The sequence below is a fragment of the Mugil cephalus genome, chromosome 5, assembly GCF_022458985.1.
Source record: "Mugil cephalus isolate CIBA_MC_2020 chromosome 5, CIBA_Mcephalus_1.1, whole genome shotgun sequence".
Classification (NCBI taxonomy): Eukaryota; Metazoa; Chordata; class Actinopteri; order Mugiliformes; family Mugilidae; genus Mugil; species Mugil cephalus.
The window spans coordinates 17,887,346-17,900,209 of record NC_061774.1 but is presented as its reverse complement, the minus strand read 5'-3'; the positions used below and the strand labels follow the sequence as shown (position 1 = coordinate 17,900,209).

The 12,864-nt window shown below is 46.8% G+C and overlaps 1 protein-coding gene across 3 annotated transcripts in view; it reads left to right on the top strand.

Annotated features, from left to right (window-relative positions):
* The window catches only part of ebf1a (EBF transcription factor 1a), a 53,979-nt gene that overhangs the window by 23,465 nt on the left and 17,650 nt on the right, over window positions 1–12,864 (top strand). For all 3 annotated transcript variants that reach the window (XM_047585109.1, XM_047585110.1, XM_047585111.1), the window contains exons 7-10: window positions 5,863–5,944; window positions 7,374–7,515; window positions 10,006–10,136; window positions 12,200–12,326. In XM_047585109.1, the coding sequence (XP_047441065.1) occupies window positions 5,863–5,944; window positions 7,374–7,515; window positions 10,006–10,136; window positions 12,200–12,326 (482 nt within the window). The remainder of the gene's footprint in view (window positions 1–5,862; window positions 5,945–7,373; window positions 7,516–10,005; window positions 10,137–12,199; window positions 12,327–12,864) is intronic.

Genomic DNA, 12,864 nt, shown 5'->3' with positions numbered 1-12,864 from the left:
AATACATCAGTCTTCAACTAAGGCAGAGAGGAGAACAGTTAGGGTAAATGGCTTTGTGGGGACACACACACATACACAACCACACACACACACACACACACACGCGCGCGCGGTCACACACACCCTTCGGCTGTGCGGCGGTGTCTACCCAGGCTGATGACAGGGCCATTATTCACTGGTCAGTCCCACGAGGGCAGGGTTTGGGCTGGACAGGGTAGCAGAGCGTCCCAGCATGGCAGGACAGCGCTAAGGTGAGAGGGACCAGGACCCTTCATTACTCCCACGGTCTGGGGGCCTGGAGCCTCTCTCCCTCGCTCTCTTTGTCTCTGTCTCCATCAGATTAATGGGCCAGGCCCGACAGAGGAAGTGTTTCAATCAGCGCCGCCTGCCAAGATTGTCCATCACCCAGACAGCCTCTTATTCATCATGGCTTTGATACACAGACGGGCATACGCACACACATGCACACATGTTTATTTAGTCGCATTTTCCCCCCCACCCCCTGGCGTTCTGGTGCAAAGCCAGCCCACAGGTAGCGATATTATCAGGCTACAAGTTGTTGAACCCAGCTCTCCTTCCTCCGTCAGCGCTCGCGAGCGGCTCCTCTTTCGATGCTCCCTTGCACGATGTCTCGGTTGAATTTTGAATGATCCTTTTTCGGATGAAATGGATGAAACACAATTGGTTAAGTGTCTCTGGGACTTCTGTCCCCAAGCTGGGACCGGAGCTGCGGCTCCAGGGGGAAGCGAGGAGCGATCTCTCCCAAGTGGGGCCTCTCCCCGAGCGGCGAAGCCTTCGCCGCGGATTCCCCCTGACCCACCGTCTCCCTCCTCCAGGGTCCATTTGTTCTGAGAAATATTTAACGACGGGGGGCAAATTCAGATGACATGACATGCACACACATCAAGCAGACGAGGAGGAGGACGGGACGGTGCGCGGAGTGAGCTGGAAATGAATTTTTCAGCGCAGTGAGATGTTCCATTTGAATAAATCATGACACTTAAGATAGACATGAGGGCAATATAGAGGTGCCCACCACTACTTTGAGGAGGAGCACTCCAAAGGAATGGAGTGGAGCGTGTATGTGTGTGAGAGGGTCTCTCTTTGTCCTTTTACCTCAACATGTCTGACGTGTTTCTACACATTATTTTTTTTTGCACCTTCTTTTTAGTCAAGTTTAAAGATGCAGCATCTCTTCTTCTTGCGTTAGGGCGTGTTGAACTAGATGTTTCTCTTCCAGTTTGTCGAAACTGGGCCACTGCAGCCTGGTGTCCGAGGCTGAGGGCCAGGCCCAGAGACAGACCTGGTTCTGGATTATTAATGTCCCCCCCTGTGGAGCCAGGCCCCCTCCCCCACCCAGTGCCCCCCTACACCCCTGGGGTCAGCCTACATGGCTCCTGGTGCAAGGCCCCCCTCATAAATCTCCCTAAATTAGTGTGTGTATGTGTGCATGCGCGCGAGTGTGCCTCCATTCTTAAGCGTATACCGCAGGAAGGGAGACAGGTCACCACGAAAACAAGCCAGTCAGGCTCTTGGTTGAAGTGTCAGTGATGCATGGCGGAGAGAGCGAAAGAAAGAGTTGCAGGGAGAAGAAAGAAAACGAGAAACGAAACGCGAGGGGAGGGAAAGAAAATACACAAAACAGGAGTTGTTTGATTCTGTGAGAGCGCCGGACTTCACTTTTAGTTTAGTCTCCTATTTGTTCCGCCTTCCTTTTTGGTGCTGTAACATTATATTTGCTTACAAATATTTACACTTAATTTGAGCGCGCCTCTGACTGCATTAGGATCGATTTCCCTTGAACAAACCTTAATGCTTATTTGCTGAAGTGCGGGATCCTCAATCCCTCTACCTGCCTAGATTAGTTCAACATGTCCCACGGTGGTAACAGGCGTGGGGAAGTGCTGTTGTGTCACTTAGTTAACCCCCGAGACAAATGGCTCCCCTCCGGAGCGCAGTGAATTACACACCTCATGAAGCATATTAGGAGCCAGACACAGTGCTTTTCTTCTGGAGATGATCTGTACGGGCTGAGTTATGGCATCACCCACAGCCATTTTTACAGCGCTTCGGCATCAGAACAAAACAGGGAGGGCAGAGAGAGGAGGGGCAAAGAAATGAGGCGCAAACGGCAGAATGTGTAACAAAAGGCCGAGGAGACGAATAAGCTCCTGAAAGATAAAGTTCTAAAGTTATCCGAGTTAGATTTGACAAGGAAACCAACTCTTTACCTCATTTGTGGCTAATGTAGGAAAATTATTAGAAAATATAAGAGAATTGTCCCTCGGAGGCTTCCTTGCTGTTAGCTAATCGCTTTGACAATCTTTATCACCACAATAATAATATTTAGATGCTACAGGGATTACTTAAAAGTTGTGTTATAATTGCTTTCCTTGTTTTGTTTTTTATGGGCAGAGGGTGATTTTGTGTTTAATTGCTCCAAAGTGACAAATAATGCCCGTTACGGTATGATGAAAGTGTGAGATCATTAAATTACTACGGCGACCGGCTGCATGTGTTTATTCGCTCCCTTTCCCTGTTACAAATTTACGCCACGAGGCTTCAAGAGGCCAAGCAGTTATTTACACAAATTCACTTCCACAGCCATTTCTGGATTTGGGGGTAATTACGTGAGAGCAAAATGGTTTTATTTCATTTAATCCAGCCGGTGCAGCAATTTGCACGAGTAATATTTGGAGCCATGGAGACGTAGCACAGCGAAACAGCTCGAAACCAGCGAGAGTTTCAAATACAAACAAGGTAGGGGAGGCAATAACCAGAGCATGAGCGTGTGCAGGCTATGACTGTGCCTATAGTATAACGGCCCAGAACACAGCGAATATAGTGAGGCAAGGAAATGGCCTTAAAATCACAAACAAAAAGATCGCAGAAAGTTCATTTTGTCATATAGTATGTATTAATTTAACTGTCTATAACTATTTTTTTTTACATTTTAAACCAGTACTAATTTGTCTAAAAGCTGTGAAATCCTAAAGTCTCCAAACTTTTTAGAGTTCCCTTAACCTGACCAGCCATGGCCATGATCAAATGGATGCTGAGTGCTGATAAAGATGAGGACGGATAATTTTTTTTAAATTTGTCTAAATTTCCTGCCATTTAATTCACCAGCTGGACCGATCTGATCGTCGTGCCTTCGAGTAAAGCAGCGATTCCCATCCCTCTCGTACCCCGGGCTGTACTTCTGCAGCGACATGTGGATCACGGACGGAACGAAGCATCGATCGCTAAACAATAAATGTCCTATTTTTATAAATCAAAATGGGAAGAAAACATGTTAATGGGGAGCTGAACTGGTGCAACGGAGAGAATTACAGGCTATCCTCAGCTATCTGTCCATATTTACTGGTCAGCTGTCAATCAGATTATCCATAAATCCTTATGGTAATCTCTTCGCTAAATTACATATCAACACACACACACACACACGCGCGCACTGCTCGGTGTGCCCCCCTCCTCCTTCCAAGCGCACACCCACACACTCTGTTGATCCATGTAAATGTGTGCAGTGGTGATTCCAGTCCCTCGGCTCCGGGGGGAGATGAGATGGAGCACAGAGGCTTCAACTTGCTGCAGTTTTGTAGTGTTTCCATGCGGGTGACTCCAGACACCTTAAGTCACATTAATAATGAATCAGATGATACACACATGCAAGAGATTGAGAGGATATGTTGACATATAGCGCGCCGAGTCAGGCGTGCTGACTTGCTGGTACTGTTTTGTTTTGTTATTTTTTTCCCCCCCTTCATTCTCTCGCTGTCACTTTTTCTTTTCCACCCCTCGACTCCTTTCCCCTCCACCAGATCCTCGTGTTTAACCTTCTGATTTGGTCACCCCCGACTCCGATGACCCCAACTTTCCTCCTTCGTGCTTATCCATCATCCGTCCATCAAGAGCACCTCAAAGGAGGTGGAGAAGGATGGCCGAGGGTGCGGGGGGTGGGTGGGTGGTGGGGGTGGGAGGGAGGGAGGGAGGGAGGGTGGGATCAATGAATTAAACAGGAGGTGCAGTGCGGAAGGTGGAGTATGTTGGACAAGTGGATGTAGTCCACAGCTGTCTGAGAGGCTGCTCCCTGACCTCGAGGAGATAGGAAAGTTGGGAGACCCTCAGCCCTCAGCCTGTGGGGTCTAACAGCCACTGTAAAAAAAAAAGAAAAAAAAACCCCTCCATCTCTCCACTTCATGAATTATTGAGATTTTGGCCTACAGCCTCTAAAATATACAGGAGGGTGGTCTGCCTCTCCTTTCAGATTTCACATACTGTCTACCCCATCCTGTCTATCTTTCTATCAGTTGCTCCTCTCACTTTCTGCCTCCCTTTTACCCCCCCCCCCTTCTTCTCATTCAGATTTGGCCTCTTATTGGCGAGATCGTAAATCAGAACACAAACAAAGTCGAAGGGAGGGGGAAAAAAAAGGGAGGGAAAGGCAACATCAGAGAAAGACAGACTGCTACTCAGATCATAAGAGGCTTTTTCTTCTTTCCTTGAAGAGGAGCATCTACCACTAACCAGCTGTCACGCATTTAAAAGTTTGCAGGGATAAATTCACGAGTCCTTGTGTTACATCAGACGCTTGTAATGCGCGCAGCAGTGGGCCCGGCCCTTGAAATAAGACACAACTCCGGTCCGTCCATTTATCTTCTTTGCCCGCTTGTTTTCCTCGATGAAGCAATTGTCCAAGGCACGCCGCTGCTTACTGTGTTTCTCTTGACATGTTTCCGCGCATGTGTGCGTGTGTGCGCACGAGGCGTTTGCTCGTGCACGATCATATCTGAGGCGGCTGGCTCCAAACGCGCTGCCCAGTGCAGAATCCTAGCCATAACAAATGAACAGAGGGGAGAAAATAAGACATATGAAAGAAAAGCTGAGCAAAGGAGTGATTCTCTTTCTGGCTGGTGGAGATCTGTATTGTAAGCAGTTTCAGCTGTCAGCACTTCTTTGAGCTACCTCAAAGGGAGGAGGAGGAGGAGGGTGGAAGGGGTGGGAAATGTTGTAGTTTTATTCTCCCCCTTTTGAGGGTTCCTGTTTATTTGTACACGGCGCTGTTTATTTTCACGGTTGATTTGATTTTTTTTTTTTTTTTTGCTTTCCAGAAAGACTGACTGCGCGGAGAGGGGAGAGTGAAGAGATGTGCGCCACTGTAGTTTCAGTTAAAGAAGAAGTTGTCAGGCTTCAAGCCTTGGGGTGGGGCTAGGGAATAAATTGTCAGCCGTCCCCTTTCTGCTGTTCGCCCCCCCCACCCCTCTCCCCACCACCTCCGTCTCCCCTCCAACTCTCCCCTTTACTCCTCCGACCCTCCCTCCCTCCTCCCTCCCTCATTAAGTATTGATGTGGGTAGCCATACTTGCCATCTCAGCCTATTAATAATGCATGGCAGGTGCTGTTGATGTGGTCTCTCACACTGAGATTGAAAGAGGCAGGAATGGCAACACTATGCTGCAGAGTAGCTACAGCGCAACCTCCGTCACACGGCTGTGCAGCTGGGAGGGTGGGGGTGGAGGTGGTGGTGGTGTGTGTTTGTGGGGGGGGGGGGGGATTTGGCCTGCGTCTGCCCCGGTGAGTTTATGGCAAGCTGTGACAGCAGCTCGGAGATGGATATACAAGGCAGCATCTTACTCAATATCCCGGAGCTGTTTTTACATACAAAACTGCCTTTGTCATAAACAACTGATGGATGGTGGCGGGGTAGCGTACGGGCCTTGTCTGCCGCCGCCGTTTTATTTGCTTTGTTTGTTCCCCGCGTTTTATTGAAGCGGCTCACGCCGCACTCTTCATTGGCTCGCTGATGTTCTGTCAGCAGCCCCGACTCATCCGCTCTCCCTCTCTCTGTCTCTCCGTGTGCAGGTTCTTCCTCAAGTTCTTCCTGAAGTGCAACCAGAACTGCCTGAAGAATGCAGGGAACCCTCGAGACATGAGGCGTTTTCAGGTGATGACCCAGGCCCAAATCCGTGTGCGCGTACAGTGGACAACGACCGCACTTCCTGTACACCATTCCCCAGCATTTTATTGCACTGCGCCAGACACAGCGAAACCTTTGTCCTCTCGCGCAAATAAAACACAATATTCACGAGGTGTCTCTCCAGGGAAAGTCCAAAAGCAACATAAAATAGTGTGTGCTTATACGTCACAAAAATATATATATTAAAAAAAACTGTCCTAAAATGAAGGAATAAACAAATATTATTTAGGGAAAATATTGGAGTAAATACATTAATGTGTAAATTCACAAACCTGCATGTGTTGAGAAGCAAAGCAACCGTCATGCTAGCCAGAATTAACTCACACTCTAGGTTTGCAAGATACATGCCTGGCTCGCCAAACACAACAATCTTTTATGTACAGTATGTGTTTATGTATGAAAAATAAATCAACACCCGAAAGTACATTTAAATTCACTGTTAAAAGTGACTATAAATCTGTATTTTCTTTTTAATTTTTGCCAAAGCAATGGATTGATAACTATGTGCAATGTGAAAGGGCAGCACATACTGCATTGAATAACCCATGGAGATTTATCACACGAGTCTGCAGAGCCTTTTAGCATCTTTCAGCTTATTGTTTCGACCACTTTACTGTACTCTACTGTCAAAACAATTAGCTTTCTGCTAGCAGCCTTTTTCAGGAGAAGAAAAACTCTCAGAACTCAAAGGACCCTGCCTGCCTCTCACCAAACAACACCGATCCACAGTTAGCGACTAGCTGGTGATCATTAACGGAGAATTCAACAAAACGGAGTTGGTGAAATCAAATAAAATGTGAGCCATGCATGCTGGATGTGTAGATAGTCGAACGTTAGCCAGCATTTTAGAGAAATTAACTCTGGGGTCGCATCGTAGCATTTGTTTTTTACATCTGTTTTCTCAAGTGGCCAAAATAATCTGTTATTTTTAGACTTGAGGGAAAGTGACACATTTATAAAAACAGAAGAGGTAAACAAAACTGATGAAATGCACAATTCTTCACATGCAAAAGTCGAGAAGAAAAAGAGGAAGTAGTGCTAACTGGGTGCAACCCATACGGCTCATGACACACGCCAAAACTTCCTGTACAGATGCAGAAGAGTCTCTTTCACTGAAATGTTTGTCCATAACAACAGCTTTATATGTAAAATAAATCTCCGCAAAACATAGGGCACGCAGGAAATATCAAATGAGTTTACAGGATTATTTGAAAATAGAAGTCCGCGCTTAATCCACGCGGGATTTTACAAGAACTCATAATGCCCTGTTCATAACTCGTCTCGTTCTAAGCACAACAGCCGGCAAACTGCTGCACATATGTTCTGCCAGCGTCACAGTATGTCGACGGGGTGTTGTTGTGTTTTCTTCACTTGTATCGCTTTCCCCTGATCTCAGGTGGTCGTGTCGACTACGGTGAGCGTGGAGGGTCACGTCCTGGCCGTCTCCGACAACATGTTTGTGCACAACAACTCCAAACACGGACGCAGAGCTCGAAGACTGGACCCCTCGGAAGGAACGCCGTCCTACCTGGAACACGGTATTAAAAGCCAGGAAACAAAACACTCCCAGGCTCCCCTCTCCTCACTTTCTTTGTCTTCTTTACTTTCTTTCTCCCTCTCTCATCCCCTCCCTCCCTTCCCCCCTCCCTCCCTGTCTGGCTCCACGCTCAACCCCTCTTCTGTCTCCACTCAAACCCGCTTTCTTTCTTATCTCTCTCCTGTTTCCTCCCGGATTCTCACTTTCCTCACTTGTAGGGTTTTTAACTCGAGCTAAGAGAGGAGTGAGTGGTAGCTAGTCAGTCTCTTGTCTCTCCCTTGTGGCTTGCTCCCCTCAGGTCTCTGCCTCTGGGCCTTCTACTCTGCCTCGCATAAGCACTATGTGTCTTATGAGGTCTGTTCTGCTTAAAGCCAACACTGGCTTTATTTCCTCGGAGACCTGCTTTTATCCTCCAGCCCTCCATCACTCCCCATCCCTCAGGTTTTCAAACACACCCGTGCACACACTGAAAAGCCCCTGCACACACATATGCACCCCCGCACGCACAGTCAAACCCAAACCTTTAATACTTCATAATGACATGTGCACATGATTTAGGAGCCTGCACTGATTCCCAAGTCCCTAATCCAGTTATTTTCTCATTTCGATTTCCCAGACATTGAATAAGAGAAACATTTTTTTTTTTTTTCTTTGAGGAAAGTCAACCTCAGGGATGATAATGACAAAAAAACTAAGAAGGGATTTACATGATGGCCTATAGTAGATTGCATTAAGATTGAATGTTATGGTTAAGTCTGTCTAATGACTATTCTCCAGAGGCAAGGTGGACCACTTGTCCTTGCGACTGGTCTCATAGACGATTAGAAAAGTTCACAAAGACGAGACATATTGGAGACGTCAGCGGGACTTGGATCTTGGGCGGAAAGAAGGGTACACATTACGCTAACAGATGTTCCCTGTGTCGGAGAGATTTGTTTGGGAATTTCCTCTTCTCTGATTTTCCGTTCTGCCGGTGACGGGAGTTAAAAGTAGGAGGAACGGGAGGAGTGGAAGAATGGAGAGATGTAGGGGTACAAGCGCCTGATAGTAAAAAGAAAAGATGAAATTATGAGAAAGAGGAAGGCATTTTCTTTTTTCTTTTTTTTTCTCTCCACCTTTTCCTTTCCCTCTCTGGTGTGCGTGTGTTGAGTTTGTGTGCAGGATACACAACTTTGGGGCCCATTTCAGGCGGTAATAGATGAGCAGTGCATATAGTTGAACAGATGGCACCGAGGAACACCCCAAAGTATAATCCTATCACATGGATTCACGTTCCACCATCTGGTTAATCCACGCGGGCGCGCACACACACACACACACACACACACGTATATATAAACACACACATGCACACTGAGCGCACATAATATCAGCGGCTGTGAAAAGGAGGCATCTTAGGCCATGATTACGGCCACAGATTGCTGCTTGGTGAACGCTGATCTCTGCAGGCGTGTCGGGGGGCTAAATATCATTCCAGCTTGTTGGGGAGGATCAACAGAACAGGGAGTCAGGCAAAGAGCAAAAGGCTAGGCTGCGGGGAAAAAAAAAAGTCGGCCTAGTCTAAAGTGGATTATGCCGCTTTACAGAATTACAGCATGTCTGACAAGCTGCATATCTGTAAAGGAGAGGAGATTTAGCTAGTATAAACATGTATTTTTCCCTATGTTGTTCTTTTCTTCAATCACATCCAGTAATCTCCGAGGCCGTACAGATAAGGTCAAAAAGTGCACCGACTACCAGTTACTGAAAATGAGGTTTATTGTTGTTATTCCATGTACTTTGTCAGATAAGACGCAAAGAATATGCTTTCAGAGAAAAAGCTTACAAGACGCATTACGAACACGCCGAGCGGGAGCTGGAAAAGGACCCGCGCGGTCACGTGCTGTCATAGCCAGGCGCTGAGATAGCTGCTACCCAGATATGTGAAACAGACAGCTGTGCGGGAGCTAAGTGTTTGGTTAATGAAGGCAGAGTATTCAGAGGGCAGAGCTACTGTTGGCTCTGCTCTGTTCCCCGGTCGCGTGGCCTTTGATCAGACACTGAGCACACCTGACATTTACACGCCCGCACGCTTCACCACGTGTCATAAAACAAGTGCACCGCCGCTGCCCTCACACACAGGGCAGGGGTGATGTTTAATAACGGGGTGCGTATAATCACTCTGATTAGTATTCCTCGCTCGCGCCCGACCCCTGGGAGAGAGGCGAGAGGTGATGCGTGTGTGTGTGTGTGTGTGTGTGTGCGTGCGTGTGTGTGCGTGTGTGTGCGTGTGTGTGCGTGTGTGTGCGTGTGTGTGCGTGTGTGCGCGTGTGCGCGCGTGTGTGCGCGTGTGTGCGCGTGTGTGCGCGTGTGTGCGCGTGTACGCGCGAAAGAGATGGAAAGAAGACGGGACTGTACAAGGTGCCAAATTGCCTGGACCTTTCTGGACTGTCATTAGGTTAGCTAGTATCTAATCTATTATTTCTGTGATTTTTTTTTTTTTCCTTCCCAGCAACCCCCAGCATCAAAGCCATCAGCCCGAGTGAAGGCTGGACCACAGGGGGCGCAACAGTCATCATCATCGGGGACAACTTCTTTGACGGCCTTCAAGTCATCTTTGGAACCATGCTAGTCTGGAGTGAGGTTAGCCACCAGCTTGTTATTTATAAGTGCGGATGAGCGTGTGCGTGCAATCTGGCCTCATCTAAGAATGTTAAATTATTAAATATTAGGTCTCCTGCAAGACTGAAAATCAGTGGTACCACGATTTTGTGGGGCTTGATTTTTTTTTTTTAAAAGCGCTGTAAGCTAGTGACTGTGTCCAAGAGTAGACAGATTACAACCACTGATTTTAATAGAAGATTACAGTGAAGATTTAATTGGAGATTAAAATCAGTTCTGTGAAAATCTTCTTCAGTAAATACAGAATAGAATAGAATAGAACGGAAAACCTTTATTTGTCCCACAGTGGGGAAATTGCAGTTTGCAACAGTATACATAGTGCAGACAAGTTACAAGAATAAAGAGTGGGCTGTGTAAAAGATAAATAATATGATTAAAAACTGGCATATGTACAAAAAGCAATGAATTGCAACAAAAAAGTAATTGGATTATAACAAAAAGTATTGCATGACAAACCTAAAGTATCAAAACAACACATTTGCTAATGAAAATTCAGAATATGAGGCAAAACGCAGTCGTCCTCTCGCTACTTGACTGCAGAAAAAGATAATATCGAGCCCGGACAATCATGAGAAAGTTTCAAGAGCTGGGACACTTCCTATCCTGCTTGTTAAAAGAGCTGTGGAAATATCCCAATCATTTCCTGGTCTATTCCAGGATGTCCGTGGTCTACTTTGACCTGCTGCTAGCAGTGCTGGGAACACACATTAAAAAGATTTCTGCGGCCCAGTTGATTCTGAACAGCTGCCGATACTGTGTACACAGTTTATTATGAGCCATTTTGGATGCCAAACACTTTAATGGCGGACGAAAGTTTCAGGGTCAGCGTGTAAACACGGCTGAGACAGCGAGAGGTCGTGTTTATTTTCCACCTCATGACTGTAGGTGCGGGTTTAAACGTCCTCGGAATGCAATCGCTTACTTGAAATAGTGTTAAATGAAATTAATTCCCGATGACAGCGATAATTAATTGCCGCCCTGTTTGTGCGCATCAGAAATATTTTACAATCTGAACAGCAGCCTGCTATCTCATTTCTCTCCGTGGCAGCTCTTATTTCTGTCATCTCCCCGTTCACCTCCCTTCCTGTCTTTTATTATATTAGTATCTGCCTTCGTGAAATATGTGCACATCGTACAGTATGAATCCCTTTGTAAGGAGCATCTGCCACATGACTAAAATGTAAATGCAGTGTATGTGTGAAAGTGAAGGTCAGTGAGCGGCACAGCGAAACAGCTTTCTCTTTAGTAAAGGAATAATTCTATAAAAAGCTCCTACATTATCTTGCTGAGGGGTGAGCGGGGCCAGACAATGGTAGAATGAAAGCCTAGCTAAGTGAGCAATAAAAGGTAGAGTTAGAACGCACACACACACACACACACACATGCGTGCTGTATACACAGAGCACATTGCGGCAGCATTGATAGCTTTTGAGCACTGCTAGCTTTGAGTGCTAGTTGACTGTAGCGTGCAGAAAACGAGCACTCAGCAGCGAGGTCTCATCTGTGTTTTCTCTTGTTGCCATTTTCCTTCAAAGACCCTTCAGCGTACACACACACACACACGCCCGCGCACGACGAGTGGGCTCATCAGCCGCACTAAGTGAGCCTGTTTAAGACGCAGCAGCGCTTTAATGTGGCTAACGGCGGCTCGACAGCTTCGGCTGACAGACACAGAGACAGGGGCAGCGGAGACAAGCGTATTATACCTTTACTTATACCGCTCAATAGACGTATGCAGAGGAAAGTGTGTTTTATTCATAAACACATAACTGCTTCTGAAGCCCTCTTACAGAGCCCATGTCAGCACCGATAACCATCCCGAGCCTCACAGTGACATTGCCTCGGGCTATGGGGCCACCTGACATCGCATCATTTTCCGGCTTATTATACAAAGAAAGAAAGACGGAGATGCGAAGGAAAGGTCTGAGGCCGGGCCGAGGATCGTCCCCCGAGCGCATGTTTTAGATGTGAAGTTTCATTTCTTTAACGGGGGCCTGCCTCCTCTCTCTCTTGCTTCTCCGCAGCTGATCACCCCCCACGCCATCCGTGTGCAGACTCCGCCCAGACACATCCCCGGGGTGGTTGAGGTCACACTGTCCTATAAATCCAAACAGTTCTGCAAAGGCACACCTGGACGCTTCATCTACACAGGTACTACCAACTGTGACGCCAACTCAGAGAGCGATCTAAGGAGAAAAATGCAGCCCTGGCCTGCTGCCTTTTTCTAATGCAGCTTTCTCTCACATTCTTTTTAATTCTACGAACAACACATGCACCTCGCAAAGTACGGAGAAAGAAGAAAAACCGCCGCTATCACATAAAAATTCTTCACACTCTAGCTTTAACTTTTATTAGGCCTCCCTTTTTCTTTTTTTTTTGCTGCATCTGGTAAAAGCGACGTGGTAAACTGTTTATAAGCTGCCATTTATTTCCTCTGTTTCAGGAGGAAAAACATGCACGCTAAACAATTTAAAATTCAATAACCTGACTCAATAATTCAGCGAAAAGCCTGCTGATCGGAGGGGGGGAAACTATTTGCCCTCTTTTATGAATCAGGTGAAGGTCGGGTAGGGGAGGAGGAGGTTTAACCTTTTGATTAGAGGGATTATCGAGAATTAACCCCGTCGAACGGCATAATTCTGAAAGGAAGAAGGCCGCGCGGAGAGTGAGACTTTTGACGGGGAGTGCG